General features: G+C 45.1%; 1 protein-coding gene across 3 annotated transcripts in view; it reads left to right on the top strand.

Moving 5' to 3' along the window:
* The window catches only part of EXT2 (exostosin glycosyltransferase 2), a 129,641-nt gene that overhangs the window by 47,450 nt on the left and 61,587 nt on the right, over nt 1–20,604 (top strand). For all 3 annotated transcript variants that reach the window (XM_089654757.1, XM_089654755.1, XM_089654756.1), the window contains exon 8: nt 7,337–7,468. In XM_089654757.1, coding sequence (XP_089510883.1) covers nt 7,337–7,468 — 132 coding nt within the window. The remainder of the gene's footprint in view (nt 1–7,336; nt 7,469–20,604) is intronic.

The raw sequence follows: 20,604 nt of genomic DNA, 5'->3' as shown, positions 1-20,604 counted from the left end.
GGCTCGCTTGGTTGGGTTAGGACTAGGACTATGAGCTCATCCCTGCTAGCCATACACCTAACTACAGTGCATCCAGAAAGTATTCCCAGCCTTAACTTTTGCCACATTTTGTTATGTTACAGCCTTATTCCAAAATTAATTAAATTCATTTTTTTCCTCAACATTCTACAAATAATATCCCATAATGACAACATGAAAGAAGTTCGTTTTGAAATCTTTGCAATTTATTAAAAATAAAAAACAAAAAAAACCCCATGTACATAAGCATTCAGTTTGCTCAGTACTTTGTTGGAGCCCCTTTAGCACCAATTACAGCCTCAAGTCGTTTGGAGTATGATGGTAAAAGCCTGGCACACCTATTTTTGGTCAATTTCTCCCATTCTTCTTTGCAGTACCTCTCAAGCTCCATCAGGTTGGATGGGGAGTGTCGGTGCACAGCCACTTTCAGATCTCTCCAGAGATGTTCAATCGGGTTCAAGTCTTGGCTCTGGCTGGGCCACTCCAGGAAATTCTTAGAGTTGGCCCGTAGTCACTCCTTTGTTATGTGGGTTGTGTTCTTAGGGTCGTTGTCCTGTTGAAAGATGAACCGTCGCCCCAGTCTAAGGTAGAAAAAAAGTTCTTCCATGTAGTGGGGCTGTGCCCGCACTGCACGGGTCAACTGTTCATTTTGTCTAGGGGGGAGGAGAAAGCTGTATACTCACCCGATCCTCCGCTCCACTGGCAAACGGCTCTCCCCAGCAGCAGTGGACGGTTCCCGACGTTCTCACATCCAGGAATTGTTTACAGTGCTAGACCAGGGGGGGGGGGGGGTTGGGCACAGGAGCCACGGGAACTGGTCTTGTGTGGGGTGGGTCAGAGAATTAGGTAAGTATATCTCTGTTTTCCAATTCCCTAGACCAGGGGGTCCAAACTTTCTAAACAAAGGGCTGGTTTTCTGTCCCTCAGAATTCAGAGGGGCCAGAATGTGGTCAATGGGAGTAGAAAATTCCCTGATATCTGTGGGAGTAGACAGTGTCTCAGGCTTGCTGGTCAGTGGGGGAACAAAATTACATAGCTCCTGTAGTCAGAAAAAGGAGGACCAATGTCCCATCATTGGTGTCAGTGGGAGGAATGGTGCCCCACCATTGGAGCCAGTGGGAGGAGTAGTGCCTCATCATTGGTGTCAGTGGAAGGAATAGTGCCCCATCATTGGTGTCAGTGGAAGAAATAGTGCCCCATCATTGGTGTCAGTGGAAGAAATAGTGCCCCATCATTGGTGTCAGTGGAAGGAATAGTTCCCCATCATTGGTGTAAGTGGTGGAAGGAATGGTGCCCCATCATTGGTGTCAGTGGAAGGAATAGTGCCCCATCATTGGTGTAAGTGGTGGAAGGAATGGTGCCCCATCATTGGTGTAAGTGGTGGAAGGAATGGTGCCCCATCATTGGTGTAAGTAGTGAAAGGAATGGTGCCCCATCATTGGTGTAAGTGGAAGGAATGGTGCCCCATCAGTGGTGTCAGTGGAAGGAATGGTGCCCCATCATTGGTGTCAGTGGGAGGAATAGTGCCCCATCATTGGTGTCAGTGGGAGGAATGGTGCCCCATCAGTGGTGTCAGTGGAAGGAATGGTGCCCCATCAGTGGTGTCAGTGGAAGGAATGGTGCCCCATCATTGGTGTCAGTGGAAAGAATGGTGCCCCTTCATTGGTGTCAGTGGGCGGAATAGTACTCCATCATTGATGTCAGTGGGAACAATAGTGCCCCATCATTGGTGTTAGTGAATTGAACAATCCCCCATAATCGGTGTGATTAGGAGGAATAGATCTCCACTGTTGGTGTCAGTGGAAGGAATGGTGCCCCATCAGTGGTGGAAGGAATGGTGCCCCATCATTAGTGTCAGTGGAAAGAATGGTGACCCATCATTGGTGTCAGTGGAAGGAATGGTGTCCCTTCATTGGTGTCAGTGGAAAGAATGGTGCCACTTCATTGGTGTCAGTGGAAAGAATGGTGCCACTTCATTGGTGTCAGTGGAAAGAATGGTGCCCCTTCATTGGTGTCAGTGGGAGGAATAGTACTCCGTCATTGGTGTCAGTGGGAACAATAGTGCCCCATCATTGGTGTCAGTGATTTGAACAATCCCCCATCATTGGTGTCATTAGGAAGAATAGATCCCCGCTGCTGGTGTCAGTGGAAGGAATGGTAACTTATTGTTGGTGTCCATGGGAGGAATATCGCCTTCTATCAGTGGGAAGAACAGTGCCTCAAGGGCCACATACAGGCAAGCAAAGGGCAGCATTCAGCCCATGGGCCACAGTTTGCTCTAGACAAAAATGAGCAGTTGCCCCTTGCATCGTGGACACAGCCACACCGCACGGGAAAACTTTTTTTTTGTCCAGAATTGGGGTCTAAATTAGACATTTTAAATTGAGGAAAAAAAATACATGAAATGTTACCTTGTCACAAACAAGCTCTTCTTTTTTTTTTTTGTGGGACTAATAGGCTTTGTATCAGGTTAGCCATGACTTCTCTCAGTCAATGTTTTCAGACTAAACATATCTGGATCCACGCATCCAAGTCGTAGCAGCGAGCCTGATTCCTGCCAGTAAGAGCCGGAGCCCCTCCACCCCCCCCAGACTCCTCTCTTTTCTCTCTCCTTCACATGCAATTTCCACAGGCCCATTGGTAAACCCAGGAGGCTGTAAATTAAAACCACTTTATTTGATAGTCATCCCGTCAGAGGGCCCCCCTCGCCTTGAAACTTTGTAACTCAAGAGGCTTTAAGCATGAGGTCAGCATCCCTCAAGGTATAATTCTTGGCAAAGTGGGATTTCGAAGCGGAGGAATTCTGGGAAAGGAAGGATGATTTTTGGAACTCCGGTTACAGGGTAGCGTTCAAACGCTCTGATCCAAAAGACAAACATCCCCCTTTTCTCTGCGGTTGCGGAGGATTGATAGGAGAGATCTCAGAACATGATGTCATGTACGGTCTCTGGATGTGTCAGTCTTGCGGCCCCCGTGACCCCTGCTGTAGCATGGACAGAATGATGGTGGCTTAAGGGCTGTGCGACTGAATAAACAATGGAGTTTTATGATTATTATTTGTTTAAAGTAGACGTAAATCCAATCGCTAAAAATCTCGTATAAGCTTTAACATGTTAATGTCATTCCAAGTCGTTTCCAAGCTTCAGCTTTCATAATACCTGGTGATCCTGCCATAAAGAGCCTTGTTCAGCCACTTCCTGTTATTGGGTGACAACAGATGCAAACGGACAAACAAAAAAGGGCGCACCGACCTAATGCATTACCGATTAAAAATATATTTATTGAAGGAACAAAGTAAGTATTGTACTCACAATAGACATTAAAACACAGGCATGTCAAACTGAACAAGATGTATGATCCAAACAGCATCAGAGTCCATACGATGGACTAACGCGTTTCGAGGACACAACCGATGGACTAACACGTTTCGAGGACACAACCTCTTCCTCAGAGCCAACCTGGCTCTCAGGAAGAGGTTGTGTCCTCAAAACGCGTTAGTGGTCATCCAGGGTTCCATCGTATGGCCCACTGTTGTCAACATCAGGAAGTCCATCCTGAGAATTGCAGTGCAACCAATGCTGGAGGGCATGCAGATAGGAAGTGGTTGCATGAGATCAGGTGCAACAAAGAATGAAAAAGAGGTGAAAACAAGTGTTTCTTAAAAAGAGAAATTCGGGATTAGGCAGTGGTTGCATGAGATCAGCAACACTGAGGTGCAACAAAGACTGAAAAAGAAAACACAGGCATGTCAAACTGAACAAGATGTATGATCCAAACAGCATCTGAGTCCATACGATGGACTTACGCGTTTTGAGGACACAACCTCTTCCTTAGAGCCAACCTGGCTCTGAGGAAGAGGTTGTGTCCTCAAAACGCATTAGCCAGTTGGTCATCCAGGGTTCGATCGTAAGGACTCGGATGCTGTTTGGATCATACATCGTGTTCAGTTTGACATGCCTGTGTTTTTATGTCTATTGTATGATACATACTTTGTTCCATCCATACGATGGAACCCTGGATGACTGACTGGCTAGCGCGTTTTGGGGACACAACCTCTTCCTCAGAGCCAGGTTGGCTCTAAGGAAGAGGTTGTGTCCTCGAAACGTGTTAGTCCATCGTATGGACTCAGATGCTGTTTGGATCATACATCGTGTTCAGTTTGACATGCCTTTGTTTTTATGTCTATTGTATGATACATACTTTGTTCCATCCATACGATGGAACCTTGGATGACCAACTGCTTAATGCGTTTCGAGGACACAGCCTCTTCCTTAGAGCCAGGTTGGCTCTAAGGAAGAGGTTGTGTCCTCGAAACGTGTTAGTCCATTGGTTTTGTCTTTGAAACATGTTTGTCCATCGTATGGACTCAGATGCTGTTTGGATCATACGTCTTGTTCAGTTTGACATGCCTGTGTTTTCTTTTTCTGTCTTTGTTGCACCTCAGTGTTGCTGATCTCATGCAACCACTTCCTAATCCCGAATTTCTCTTTTTAAGATACACTTGTTTTCACCTCTTTTTCAGTCTTTGTTGCATCTGATCTCATGCAACCACTTCCTATCTGCATGCACTCCAGCATTGGTTGCACTGCAGTTCTCAGGATGGGCTTCCTGATGTTGACAACAGTGGGCCATACGATGGAACTCTGGATGACCAACTGGCTAACGCGTTTTGAGGACACAACCTCTTCCTCAGAGCCAGGTTGGCTCTGAGGAAGAGGTTGTGTCCTCGAAACGTGTTAGTCCATCGGTTGTGTCCTCGAAACGCGTTAGTCCATCGTATGGACTCAGATGCTGTTTGGATCATACATCTTGTTCAGTTTGACATGCCTGTGTTTTCTTTTTCACTCTTTGTTGCACCTCAGTGTTGCTGATCTCATGCAACCACTTCCTATCTGCATGCCCCCCAGCATTGGTTGCACTGCAGTTCTCAGGATGGACTTCCTGATGTTGACAACAGTGGGCCATGCCTGCCATAACTTGGCCACTTCATTCTCCATTGAAAGCCTGATTAACAAGGTGACAACACGTTAGCATAATTGAAACACACAGACATGGTGTTGTCACCCAATACAACAAACACTTTTCTCCTGCGCTAGGAATGGACTCAGTAGACCCAATAGGAATGTTCTGGAATTTTCTGGAATATGCACTGCTTGCTGCCCTCTACAGACCAGGGTGGTCCAAATACACTGGATGCAAACGGAGAAACAAAAAAGGGCGCACTGACCTAGTGCATTACCGATTAAAAATATATTTATTGAAGGAACAAAGTATGTATCATACAATAGACATAAAAACACAGGCATGTCAAACTGAACAAGATGTATGATCCAAACAGCATCTGAGTCCATACGATGGAACCCTGGATGACCAACTGGCTAATGCGTTTTGAGGACACAGCCTCTTCCTCAGAGCCAGGTTGGCTCTAAGGAAGAGATTGTGTCCTCGAAACGCGTTAGTCCATCGGTTGTGTCCTCGAAACGCGTTAGACCATCGTATGGACTCTGATGCTGTTTGGATCATACATCTTGTTCAGTTTGACATGCCTGTGTTTTTATGTCTATTGTATGATACATACTTTGTTCCTTCAATAAATATATTTTTAATCGGTAATGCACTAGGTCGGTGCACCCTTTTTTGTTTCTCCGTTTGCATCCAGTTTATTTGGACCACCCCGATCTGTAGAGGGCAGCAAGCAGTGCATATTCCAGAACATTCCTATTGGGTCTACTGAGTCCATTCCTAGCGCAGGAGAAAAGTGTTTGTTCTATTGGGTGACAACACCATGTCTGTGTGTTTCAATTGTGCTAATGTTGTCACCTTGTCAATCAGGATTTCAGTGGAGAATGAAGTGGCCAAGTTATGGCAGGCATGGCCCACTGTTGTCAACATCAGGAAGTCCATCCTGAGAACTGCAGTGAAGCCAATACTGGAGGGCATGCAGATAGGAAGTGGTTGCATGAGATCAGGTGCAACAAAGAATGAAAAAGAGGTGAAAACAAGTGTATCTTAAAAAGAGAAGTTCGGGATTAAAAAAAAATAAACATTCATACTCCGATAGGTGGATGAAGCATGTATGTGAACCAGGGGTTAAGCAGTGTCAGGTCAACAGCTACATTGTTAGGGCTCATGTACACTGCAGCAGATAAACTCACGTTTAGGAGCTGTTCAGCGTATTTTTCAGCAGCCCCTGAACTCTCCCTAATGTTTTCCTCTGTGTCCATGTACACATCGTCATTTACAGGCATTTGAGTTTACAGTCGTCTTTTTTTAAACGCAGAAAACTTGCGTTCAGCAGTCGATTTTATCAGCGTTTCAAACGCAAAAATCTTGTAAACGCAACACATCACGTTTTTAAGCATTTGCGTCTGAAATTTTTTTTAACTCTTCCAGTTCCCAGTGCTGTCCAGAGCCTTTTTTCATCATAAAAAAGCGTTTTCAAGGTACTCAAATGGACAAAACAGTGAACACAGGATGTTCCTACCAAGCTTGGCACACATTGTAATGACCAATTCACACCTCAGACCTCTCCCACCCTTGGAAACAAAAGATATGTTAATGACCATTCACACCTCAGACCTCTCCCACCCTTGGAAACAAAAGATATGTTAATGACCATTCACACCTCAGACCTCTCCCACCCTTGGAAACAAAAGATATGTTAATGACCATTCACACCTCAGACCCCTCCCACTCTTGGAAACAAAAGATATGTTCATGACCATTCACACCTCAGACCTCTCCCACCCTTGGAAACAAAAGACATGTTAATGACCATTCACACCTCAAATTCCTCATGAAGACCCCCTGCCAGGTGGCCTTAATGACTCCCTCCACCAGACACCTTTCCCACCCTTGGAAACAAAAGAAATGTTAATGAGCAACTCACACCTAAGCTAATCTCAACACATACTGCTGTCTCTGCTTCTACTCTCTGTATTTCTCTGAAACAGTCTGAAATAGTTAATAATTTACCACTTTTCAGTGCATTCTGGGCATTTGGGAGGTTCTCCTGTGCTTATCTTTAAAAAAACGCTTCTAAACGCAAACACACATAAACGTTTTATGCAAACGCGTCTAAACAGGCGTTTTTTAGGCTTCGTTTTCCAGCAGTCAGTGTCCATCGTTCAGAAGTGTCCCGTGTACATGAGGCCTTACAGCCGTCTTGCAGTATGTAAGGACATTTTTGGTTACAAGCTGTGGTCAAATCAGTGTGAAAATACAATGAGAAGTTACTAATAAAGCAGTTATTATTATCCAGTGTTTTACAGAAATGGTTGTCTGGATGATATCTTTTTTTTTTTTTTCTTTTTTTCAGGCTCGCTGGTTCTGGGAAGGTTACTTTAGGTCAATGAAGACCATCGCCTTGACCACACTTCAAATCATTAATGACCGGATCTATCCGTATGCTTCAAGATCTTATGAAGATTGGAATGACCCCCCTTCTGTGGTAGGTTCCATCTCTGTACTTTCTATATTTATTTATTTCAGGTACTTATATAGCACCATCAATGTACACAGCACTTTACATATATATTGTACATTCACATCAGTCCCTAACCCTCAAGGGGTGTACAATCTAAGGTCCCTAACCCTCAAGGGGCGTACAATCTAAGGTCCCTAACCCTCAAGGGGCGTACAATCTAAGGTCCCTAACCCTCAAGGGGCGTACAATCTAAGGTCCCTAACCCTCAAGGGGGGTACAATCTAAGGTCCCTAACTCACATCCATACATACACATACTAGGGACAATTTAGACAGGAGCCAATTACCCTACCAGCATGTCTTTGGAGTGTGGGAGGAAACCGGAGTACCCAGAGGAAACCCACGCAGGCACAGGGAGAACATGCAAACTCCAGGCAGGTGGTGCCATGGTTGGAATATATGGATGACAAAGTGGAAGCAGGGAGATTGTGTCCATTAAAGTCAATCGGATTCCAGCTGCTGTTTTCCCGAATGCAGGTTGGATAATGAAATGATTGGTTATCCTACAACACAGATCCTTTAATTTTTCTTGTGTGTGTGTGTTATGGACCTCCTTAAGGATAAGTTCACCTTTTATAAAAGTAAATAAATGCACATTTTTTTTGCAGGTAAAATAAATGTGCATTTGTTATTTTTTTCGAAGGAGCCTGCAGAGCATTGCACCCACAATCAGTAGATCACAAGTGCAATCTCAGGCTCCTGCAGACTCTCAGCATAGCTGTGTGCCTTTCACTTCCACCTGGCAGTACTATTGTGGGGGTTCCAATCCCAACCACGACACCACCTGCCTGGAGTTTGCATGTTCTCCCTGTGCCTGCGTGGGTTTCCTCCCTCACTCCAAAGACATGTTGGTAGGTGAATTGGTTCCTGTCTAAATTGTCCCTAGTATGTGTATGTATGAATGTGAGTTAGGGACCTTAGATTGTACCCCCCTTGAGGGTTAGGGACTGATGTGAATGTACAATATATATGTAAAGCGCTGCGTAAATTGACGGCGCTATATAAGTACCTGAAATAAATAAATAACTCGTATAGGCAAGCAGTTACCTGAGAACAGGAAACTCAGTGGACTATGTGAGTACTCTAAGTGCCCTCACAGTTCATTGAGAGCTACAAGCTGTCTGCCACAATGGCTGATGGTAATTGTAGGCATTCATTCACAGGAAACTGAATAAATGACGCAACCATGCGGTCGGAGTCCATTGCAGTTGCATTATTTTCAAATTGTGACAGCGGGTACGGTCACAGGGTAGAGGGATTGGGGGAGGGGGGATGCACATGCTGTAACATGTTACATGTGCCGAAGGTGAACCTATCCTTTAAAGAGGAACTTCACCCCCCATCCCCCCCACTTCTTACCTTTTTCACATAATCCACAAAAATCGTACTCCTATGCCCAAGCAATCCTGAGGTTTTCTGTAGCGATCAACTGCGCCACTTCTACACACCGGGTCCTGCACCTCTATCTTCTTCTGTAACGTCATCGGGGGCTGACTGTCTCCTCAGGGTTCTTGCAGCTGGACTTCTAATAATGGACATGAGCTGCAGTGAATCATCATGGGGCCAGCTGCAAGTACCAGGAAGAAAAAGCCACCCCCTAATCCAATGGCATGAGCTCTAGGTAAACTTTGGCCTTCTGGAATGCATGATATGGGTATCCCAGAAGGATGCAGGTAAAGGGAGCATCATTCTTGCCTAGGCTAGAATCCAGGAATTGGGGAAGAGGAATTCCACAAACACATTTTTTTTTTGTAATCTGCGATTTTGAGAGTGGAGGGTGTACGGGATGAGATGGCAGATAGTGGCCAGGAAGGGTGAAGTTCCGGTGCTTCAGTACACCCAGGAAATCTATGTAATGGCATCCCAGACAGTTGCTATTGGTGGCACAAAAGGTCCAGTGTCTGGGCAGCAACATCACAAGAATTGTAGTGACATCACACTGCTAGGAAGCCATGTCTAGCTTCCCCAGTTTTAGCTTTTTTTTTAATGTGAAGTGTCATATCTTCTATATTTAGCCCAGAACAATGGAAATAGCACCTCTTGAATGCCCCTCCAAATCTTTGTTAGTCGGATCAGCATGTGAAAAGACTGGTGCAAGACAGACAGATTCGGCTTGTCGAGCTCCAAATAGACTTCAACAAAATGGTGTCTGTCTCCACACAGACATCGGCTCCCTGTTGCATAAATATAATGAGATGGGTAAAAGATGGCTTCAGCCTCTGTGCTTCACTTGTAGAGAACTCCGACGCGTTTCGCCCTTTTTCTGGGCTAAATCATAGAGGCCTCCACGATCTACAAAGAGCCCATCAGTTATTCTGCAGCTCTCATGTGCAAACAAGTCACGATCTGAACTCCGGCGTGCTTCACCCTGTTCGGGGGCTTAATCGTAGAGGCCTCTGTGATTATGCCGCAAAATGGGCGAAACGCGTTGGCAGGAGTTCTTTATCGGTGAAGCACAGGAGCTGAAGCCATCTGTTACCCATCTCATTACATTTATGCAACAGGGAGCCGATGTCTGTGTGTCCTATCTCATGGTACTTTGTCCCCCGCCATGCAGGGGTTAGCCGGAAGAGACACGCAGGCAAGTATACACACTTTAATAAAATAGAAGCAGAAAAGCAAGCGCTAAAACCGTAAGCTGCTCATGCACCAAAAAGGTAACCAAAATCAACCTCCGAAGTAAACAGATAAAAAAAGGTGCAACGCTAGAATAAAATATCAGATTAAAACATTATAATGCACCATATGCAATAAATATATATATATGAATTGATGTATAAAATTAATTGGTTAATGGTATACCCATATCAGGTGACAAAGTGCAAATAAAGTGTAAATATAGTATAACCACAATAAAGTGCTACTGAAGTGACAATTGTGAGCACATAATAACACCACTCCAAACTATGACATAGAAATGTCCACAAAATATTAATTGTGAAGATCCATCCAAAATCGTCTCTGGTAAGTGCTCCGTATACTTCTAATGGTCATCCAGGTGATGTGCCGAGAGTATATGTTAAGATTGCGCACTCACCAGATGTGTAATCATAATACGCATTTGTGTATACACACTTTACCGTAACTGGGCAATTCAATAGTGGACAAACAGAAAAACCATTGTAAAGTGCGTTCCTAGGCAGTGGGCCTGCCTACGAACGCCCACTCCTCCAGATTGATACCCACCCATCAAAGCATTTTGGTAATTGCATAACTCTACCCTACTCCACTATGGTTGAACTGGATGGACTTTTGTCTTTTTTCAGCCAGACTAACTATGTACCCAAAAGCTAGTCTACTGCTGCCTGGAGCTCTTTAGTACATTACCGTGGCAGGGTGCTGTAATGTTTTCAGAAAGCTATGGACAGCATCCTTCCGGCCCCTCCCACCAACCATGATCTGCCTGCATTGCATAAAGAAACACATAAACCCAGTGATTATTATTTATTTATTACAGGTACTTATATAGCGCCGTCAATTTACGCTTTACACAAATATTGTACATTCACATCAGTCCCTATCCCTCAAGGGGCGTACAATCTAAGTTCCCCAACCCTCAAGGGGCGTACAATCTAAGGTCCCTAACCCTCAAGGGGGTGTACAATCTAAGGTCCCCAACCCTCAAAGAGCGTACAATCTAAGGTCCCTAACCCTCAAGGGGTGTACAATCTAAGGTCCCCAACCCTCAAGGAGCGTACAATCTAAGATCCCCAACCCTCAAGGGGCGTACAATCTAAGGTCCCTAACCCTCAAGGGGCGTACAATCTAAGGTCCCTAACCCTCAAGGGGTGTACAATCTAAGGTCCCTAACCCTCAAGGGGCGTACAATCTAAGGTCCCTAACCCTCAAGGGGTGTACAATCTAAGGTCCCTAACCCTCAAGGGGTGTACAATCTAAGGTCCCTAACCCTCAAGGGGTGTACAATCTAAGGTCCCCAACCCTCAAGGGGTGTACAACCTAAGGTCCCTAACTCACATTCATACATACACATATAACACCCCGGTCAAATCGATCCCGTCTTTGAAATCGTTTGACTTACAGTGAAGTCGCACGATTTCGAAGTTGGGTGACATGCCGATGTTTGAGGTGCAGATTTGCAAGACATCTGACACAGATGTCTATGCAAATCGCACCAAAAGTAGAGCATGCACTACTTTAGAAATTGGTTCAGCTCCGAACAAGTCAGAATCGCACCAATATGACAGCTGTAATTGCTGTCAATAGGGTGCGACATGCTGTGCGATTTGAAAGTCGTATGGCATGTAAATCGCATGCCAAGTCCCGCCCAGTGAGACCGGGGACTTAGGGCCAATTTAGACAGGAGCCAATTAACCTGTCAACCAACCAGCATGTCTCTGGAGTGTGGGAGGAAACCAGAGTAGCTAACTCACATTCATACATACACATACTAGGGACAATTTAGACAGGAGCCAATTCACCTACCAACATGTCTTTGGAGTGTGGGAGGAAACCGGAGTACCCAGAGAAAACCCATGCAGGCACAGGGAGAACATGCAAACTCCAGGCAGGTGGTTCCGTGGCTGGAATTCGAACCAACGACCCTAGTACTGCCAAGTGGAAGTGCTAACCATTTAGCCACTGTGCTGCCCCATAGTGATGACATCATTGACTCTAAAATAGGGGCGCGGAAAAGTGTAATTTAAAAATGCCATTCGAATTTTAATGAGGGAGGAACCAAAGAAGCCAAATATACGCAGAATAAGGGACACATTAGAGCTTCCAAAACACATCAGCCTATCCATTTGATGTTTCACAACGCCATAAATGTTGTGCGGTCTCTCAACCATCACTCTGGCGCTCTTGTTTTTTCCCCCCGTACTTCTTGAAATTTATCCAAAGCGCCCCCTAAAGGACGTTCCTGTGATCTCCCAACACAGAGCCCTTGTATCTTTCAATATAGTTTTTTTACTCTTCATGTGAGTTTAATCTACTTTTGGGTCCAGCGCTTCCTTTTTGGGCTCACTAGCTTCTTCTGATTTGCTTATCTCTGACAATGCATTTTTCCTTTCGACGTAAGCCAAAGCATGTTTGATTTGGAAAATACCGATGAACCTCAGATAGTAACTATCCTCCCATCCCGTTCACAAAGAAAAATAACATCGCTTTCCAAATCTCACTAGGGTTGGCTTATCTCATTTGGAAAATTGATAGCAGATCAGCCCGGCCTCTTGCTTCTTTAAATTACCCGCCTGCTCATTATACGCCTAATTTCGCATCTTCCCTGACGGATGAAGAACACAAGCAGGCCTGGGTAAATCGCGCCGCGCCAGAGCGAGAGGCTCCGTCGGCGAGGGGTTAATCAGGATCCCCTCCTGCCCTTTAACCATCGCAGGATGAGAATCACGCTGACATTCTTTCTCAGAGTATGCCGTGGAAATACATTGTGCATAATTGGACCAAAACACAGAATAAATCAAGGCTTTTCCTTTTTCTAAGGTCTGGTTATTCGTAATTGAAACCACATTGGCGGTTGAGGGTTGGTATTTAAGGAGAAGGAAAAAAAAAAAAAAAAAAAAGAAAACTTAAAAATACCAGGGGAAACTAAAAAGAGTTGCATTCTTCATCTGTCATGACACTATGTTCATCTTGGCGGGTGGATCGTTAACACAGGAGGGCTGAGGGCTAAACCATTGCTAGGTGGGACAATGGAAAAGATTACAATAGCTTCCATTGCCATTAAAGCTGAACTTCGAACTCACAAACTTTCAATTAAATATATTCCACAATAGCCACAAAGCATCTAAATACATCTTGTGTGCGCCAAATACCTTTGCAAACCCAGAGATTACCTTGCAAAGGTAGTGGCGACTGCACTGTGCAGAGAACAGAGCTGTGGGAGGGGCCTAACAAGCTTTGAAAATGATTAATAGCAACTTTTAACTGTGTTAAAGCTGAATTCAGGGCGGAAAAATGTTAAATATACCCAGATATTACCTTGTACAAGTAGCAGTGACATCATACCTGTGCTGTTCATAGCCTGTGAGAGAGAACAGAGCTGTGGGAGGGGCTCAGCAGGTCCCGTCCACTCCAGGCTGCCTGTAGAAAACTACAGGAGGGGGTGGAGACATGACCAGTCCACCTGCAAACAGAATGAGAGCGGCAGTGAGCGGTCTTCATTACAGAGGAAAAGTCTCACACTTGATCACTGCACAGATCTGGAAGAAATACACAAAGTGCATCAAGATTCAAGAATGGGCATCACGATTGGATTTAGACAATATTTGCTGATCCCGGAGTTCAGCTTTAAAGAGGAACTTTTTTGCTAAATATAAAAATTTCCAGCAGGCAGGCTTTTATTGCTGGAGAGATGCTGTATGTCTGTTCTTCAGTCAGTAGTTCTTACTGTCTGCTAGCAAGTTTTAGATTGTCCAATGAGCCATGCATGTATCACGGCTTGGCCAGTCAAGATGGTCAAAGATGTACAACCTGGAAGAAGACCCGGCCGAAGATGTCAGGGATGAAGATGGAGCTAGTGGACGCCGCAATGCTGGAGTTAAAGCGGAGTTCCAGTGAAACTGAAAAAATAAAAAATCAGCGGCTACAAAAACTGTAGGTGCTGACTTACAAAAAGCAGCCACTTACCTGTCCCTCGGTCCCATGATGTCCTCCCTGCAGCCCGTTTCACCGGCCGCCCTGTGTTCCAGGTTCCAGCATCTTCAGCATGGGCACCCGGCTGAGACAGCTTGCGGTGCCCACTGCGTATGCGCGAGGAGCGCTGTGTCTCTTGAGTGGTCCTGTAATCTTTTGGGAGCTGTCACATATCGCAGAAGACTACAGGGAGGGAGGGGGGAGGACAACTTCCATTTCCGATCACCTAGGCGAGCGCAGCGGAAGTGGGAGCGGGTACCTGTCAATTTCGGGTACCCGCCGCTCCCTCTTTGCTCCCAAAGGTGCCAATATTTTTGGGTGAAGCTCCGCTTTAAAGTAAGTGTTGTGGACTTTAGTTCTGCTTTAGGCTGGATTCATTCATTAACGATACTAAAATACGCCCACGCTCTATGTGCAAAAACGTACTAAACCCACAACAGTACAATCAGTCTGTAGATGCAGTAAAGCGTGCTTGTTATACTCACTGTGGAACCTAAGGGGTTAATCCTCTGCACTGTGTAAAAATGCTGTTTGATCCTGTCTTCTGTGATATTCCCCTTCTTCCACAGTCCTCAGTCCATCTGCTGATAGAACAGAGCTTTGGGGGCAAGATGCACATGTTCAGTTTGGTGTGTATTTTTTCTTTTCTTTTTGAGGACACCGCTGGACCGAGGGACATGTAAGTGTCTGTATTTTAAGAGTCAACAGCTACAGTTTTTGTAGCTGCTGACTTTTTTTTTTTCTCAGGTGGAACCCCGCTTTAAGCAGTGTCCCTTCTCCTCTTGTCAGTGAGTGGTCACCAAGTCCCCTCCCGTCTGACCCAACTGAATTATTGGCTGTCGCTGGTGCCTAATTTTACCTTTTGATGCAGAAGAGGTCAGAAGGTCTCAGACAGCAGACGGCGCAGGCAGGGGGCCGACTCTCCATTGCACTTGAGTGCAAGCCTTAAAAGGCCTATTTGCAAGTGTTTCTCTTGTAGGCCACTTGTTAAGTGGAAGTACTTAATGACCAGCCAGCACGGACCGTCAGGGTGTTAATGGTCCCTCGGAATAGGATGGAGACCTCTGTTCTCTGGTTTTCAGCTGCCTCTGGAATTCCAGGCCCCCAGACGGTTCTTGTACACGCCATTGTTCTGCCCTGGAGCTCCTGGCCTGGACAGTTCGGGGGACACATGCATGCTTCTCTTCCAGCTCATGCTGTGTCCTCGATGTCCTCTCAGGGTCAGCAGGTGGAAGCAGACAGCTGCTCTATCTATGGGGATTGGGATGACTGGGATTTTGCCAGCACCTGTTAATTAGCCAGATCTGTATCGTGTTACTGAGACGTGAGCTGCGGATAAGTCCTCATAGTTGTTCTATGGCTGGGGACTATTTGTGAACTGACACAACGCAGGTACAGCATTTACGGTCCTAAACTCACTTACATGTACAAAACAAAACAATTGATGGCACACTACAGTTTACATTGACTTAAAGCCTAAGTGATCTGTATCTCCAAAGCCTCCCCCCCCCTTGAAGTCCCCCAGTGGTATTTTAGGATTTTTGTTTTAGTGATTGAAGCCATAATAATGCACTTGGAACAACAACAAGATGACGTGTGGGGGGTGCCATAACCTAATAGCACCCCCGTGCACTAGAGTCTGTAGCACTTTTTCCCGTACTGGGAACCACACTGCACTATGCGGTTTCCCTGTGACCGCGTTTTTGGGAGAGGTACAGGGACCTTTTTCATGAGTATTCCGGAGTTATAGCAGTCCATTTAAACGAATGGGCCTGTGCATCAGAGTAAACACAGCCACTGGAAACCACAGAGATGTCAACCGGTGGTAACACTTGTTTAATTTGCATTACAAGCTTTCAGAGTGCACCCCCTTTTTCTATGGTCCAAGCAGTACTGTCATTACACCGTGTTCCAAATTATTATACAAATGATATTTTTCTCATTTCCCTAAATAATTGATGTAAATAACAGTCAGCATAATTCTTATGTTATCAACTATTAAGAGTACAATTCACATTTTATTGAACAAACCTCCTAATGATAACAGGATTTATATAAACATAAAACACTTACAATGACTGTTCCAAATTATTCCGCACAGTACGTTTCAAAACCCTTTATAGGTTGTAAAGAACTGAAAATTGTCATTTGTTGTGTTTGCAGCATATTTACTGAAATCAAAAGCTATTTCAATCAAACTTTTAACAACATTTTAACATTTGAACCGGTCACATTACATTGTAACATAGGACCCCTTATCTGATAGCAGCTTCACAAGTCTTGCATCCATTGAACTTGTGAGTTTTTGGACAGTTTCTGCTTGAATTTGTTTGCAAGATGTCAGAATAGCCTCCCAGAGCTGCTGTTTGGATGTAATCTGCCTCCCACCCTCATAGATCTTTTGCTTGAGGATGCTCCAAAGGTTCTCAATAGGATTGAGGTCAGGGGAGGATGGAGGCCACACCATGACTTTCTCTCCTTTTATCCCCATAGCAGCCATTGATGCAGAGGTATTCTTTGCAGCATGAGATGGTGCATTGTCATGCATGAAGATGATTTTATTACGGAAAGCATAGTTCTTCCTTCTGTACCAGGGAAGAAAGTGGTCAGTCATAAACTCCACATACTTTGCAGAGGTCAGCTTTACACCTTCGGGGACCCTAAAGGGACCAACCAGCTCTGTTCCCATGATTCCAGCCCAAAACTTGACTCCACCAAAGCCTTGCTGACGTCGCAGCCTTGTTGGAACAGGGTGGCCGTCCACCAACCATCCATTACTCCATCCATCTGGACCATCCAGGGTTGCACGGCACTCATCAGTGAACAGGACTGTTTGAAAATTAGTCTTCATGTATTTTTCTGCCCAATGCAGCCATTTCTGCTTGTGAGCATTTGTTAGTGGAGACCGAATAGAAGGTTTATGCACAGTTGCAAGACTCTGGAGGACTCTACACCTTGATGTCCGTGGGACTCCAGAGGCACCAGCAGCTTCAAATATCTGTTTGCTGCTATGTAATGGTGTTTTAGCAGCTGCTCTCTTGATCCGATGCATGGATCTGGCAGAAATCTTCCTCAATGTGCCTTTATCTGCACCAACCCGTCTGTGCTCTGAATCAGCCACAAATCTCTTCATAGTGCGATGATCACGCTTAAGTTTTCGTGAAATATCAAATGTTTTCATACCTCGTCCAAGGCATCAAACTATTTTACTCTTTTCGGCAGCAAAGAGATCCTTTTTCTTCCCCATATTGCTTGAAAATGGTGCTCTGCTTAATAATGTGGAACGCCCTCCTTTAGTAGTTTTTCCTTAAATTGGGCTCACCGGCCAATCTAATTATCACAGGTGTCCGAGATTGTTTTCAGTGATCAAAAGAGCCCTGACACACAATGCCATCCATGAGTTACACTGAAAAACAAAATATTTCATCTTTGTGACACTTAAATAGAATTTGCATTATAATTTGGAACGCGGTGTAGAAGAAGGGGGTAGGGCCTGAAAGCTTGTCCTGAAAATGTTACTGTAAGTGCAGGTTAGGGTGTTCCAGAGGATGGGAGAGGCTTTGAAGAAGTTCTGGAGGCAAGCATGGGAGGAGCTGATGAGGGTGCTAAACAGCAGGATATAAATTGTAATTTTTGTAAAAAAAAAAAAAGATTTGACATGTGCCTGTGAAGGGTACTGAGAAACCTACACATACTGTAGTTTTTCTTTTGCCAGAATTGTGTTTTGGTTGGATAGTTTAGGTAAGATAGCACTTAGCAGAGTTTATTTCTCTTATGTTCATTGATGGACACGGCTCCTCTGATTCTTGATAATAAGGTTAGGTTTTTCTCAAGCTGCCTTATTGATTTCCATTGGTTCCGCACAGCAGATGTCAGCACTGGCAGCCTTATCCTGTGAGTCTCCCGCGCTCTGGTCTTGCCCAAGGTGGTTTGCCATCCATGCCCTTCTTTTTCTCCAGGAGAAAGGCCAAAATCCCAAGCACCGAAAAGGAACATGGACAGACCCAAAGAGCCTCGTTCCAGGGAATACAGAGAAACCTACACAATTTTTTGCCAGAATTGTGTTTTGGTTGGACTATGTGGTCAGTTTAGGTAAGATAGCACTTAGCAGAGTTTATTTCTCTTATGTTCATTGACGGACACGGCTCCTCTGATTCTTGATGATAGGGTTAGGTTTTTCTCAAGCTGCCTTATTGATTTCCATTGGTTCCGCACAGCAGATGTCGGCATTGGTTGCCCTATCCTGTGAGTCTCCCGCTCTGGTCTTGCACAATGCGGTTTGCCATCCATGCCCTTCATTTTCTCCAGGAGAAAGGCCAAAATCCCAAACACCGAGAAGGAACATGGACAGACCCCAACAGCCTCGTTCCAGGGAATATAAGCCATCCTGGAGCGACAATACCTTCCTAGAGGTAGACTTGCGTGTCTTCAAAATAGCAGGGATCTACTAACCCAACAACCCCTTGTACCTTAAAAAACCTGGCCTCAATAGCCATACTGCCCAAGCCAGAGATGGTAACACAGGGTGGAAGACCGAACCCTGGGGCAGAAGGTCCTCTAACTGGATTACCAGTAGCAGAGAGGGGGTTTATACCAGCTAGTGCCCTACTCCTGTAGGTGGCACTATAACCATATGGTCAGGAATCAGAACAGCTGTGTCTGTCAATGAACTCAGAGAAAAGGAACAAAAATCTCATTTTTATAAAAACTCCCTGTTGGATAATAAAAACGCTGATCCAATCTACCCACAAAAAACAGGTTCGTACCCCGTTGGGTGCCAACAACACATCTGTACTTCCATTGGCAGTTGTTTCTCTCCATACTTCAAAAGCCATGCCTTGTTAAAGATAGAGGTGAGGGCTTGGCTGCTGACTTTTGGGAAAAGTCTAAATTTGCATATCCTTATTAGCTCTGTTCAGTCTTCAAATACAATGAAGCTAGCTACTCGGTAGCATCCATTTCAACAACTCTTTATTGTCTCTGTTCAGTCTACCGTGGGTGCACAGATTGGGGGGTAAGTAGTACTACATGTGAGGTCGCTGATGGAGTAGGCCATGAGGGTACCACTCGGGTTATAGAAAGGTTCACATTTCAATGAAGTTAGCTACATCTTGTATTGCAGTTTTATTATTTTACTTATTCTTTGGCATTGCAGCCTGTGAATAACTTTGTGACTGATACAGTTATAGCAATCTACCTTTTTTTTTTTTTTTTTTTTGTACTAAAATTTTGACTGATAGCCTGGAGTTGCCCCCAGAAAACTGTTTTGGCATAGTTCACGTTTTGTTAGCGGCTGGCCTAGGTCACATCATAAACTTAGGTGCTCAGAAGTCTGGCTTGTTTATACCGTGTTCCACAGCGGGGTAATTGGTAGTGGCAGGGACTCCTGACTGCTTCCATATGAACGGCCATGCTTGTGAATATGTATCAGTGTGAGCAGACAATAGAGGCCTTGTGTACAGAGAATGGATAGAAGATGTACACCTACTGGCTGCATAAATCTGTTCTCCTTATTTTGTACATCTGAGTTACAGCGGACCTAATGACAGAAACTGGTTATAGGCGGGCCTCTGTTCACGCTGCCTGCTGTCATGAAACCATAAAGTGAGCTAGTTGCAATCCATTGACATTCACCTATTGGCACATTCTTAAGCAGTAAATGAGCTTTAGAAAATGTGCTTGTGATATCTGTAGCTGCAAGCACTGTGGAGATGTTCATCTTCAAAGTTTACAGAAAAAACCTTGAGGTTATGTCCTTCTCTCAGCAGGTCAGCACCCCTGTTTTTTTAGCATTAATTTAGCAGCTCAGCTCCCCCTTCCACTGCTCGCAGCAATGATTCAGCAGTTCTCCTCCCAGCAGTGATTCAGCTGTTCTCCTCCCAGCAATGATTCAGAAGTTCTCCTCCTCCCAGCAATGATTCAGCAGTTCTCCTCCTCCCAGCAGTGATTCAGCTGTTCTCCTCCCAGCAATGATTCAGCAGTTCTCCTCCCAGCAATGATTCAGCAGTTCTCCTCCTCCCAGCAGTGATTCAGCAGTTCTCCTCCCAGCAATGATTCAGCAGTTCTCCTCCTCCCAGCAATGATTCAACAGTTCTCCTCCTCCCAGCAGTGATTCAGCTGTTCTCCTCCCAGCAGTGATTCAGCAGTTCCCCATTTCACCTGCCCCACCAGAAACTCAGCAGCTCAGCTCCCCCTGTATTCTCTCCCAACCACCTTCCAAACTTATAAGCTCTGATATCAGCACAGAAAAGATAATATGGGATGGAGAAAAACTGAAGACGTTGCTAAACCCTGGACCCTGCATTCACTATATCTGGTTTCCCCGGACCCTGAATTCACTATATCTGGTCTCCCCGGACCCTGCATTCACTATGTCTGGTCTCCCCGGACCCTGCATTCACTATATCTGCTCTCCCCGGACCCTGCATTCACTATATCTGCTCTCCCCGGACCCTGCATTCACTATATCTGGTCTCCTCCTGGACCCTGCAT

Source organism: Staurois parvus, unplaced genomic scaffold (genome assembly GCF_062004578.1).
Source record: "Staurois parvus isolate SC_StPar_1 unplaced genomic scaffold, SC_StPar_1.0 ptg000796l, whole genome shotgun sequence".
NCBI classification, from domain to species: domain Eukaryota; kingdom Metazoa; phylum Chordata; class Amphibia; order Anura; family Ranidae; genus Staurois; species Staurois parvus.
The sequence above is the reverse complement of the archived record's forward strand: the minus strand, read 5'-3'. Positions and strand labels throughout refer to the sequence as shown.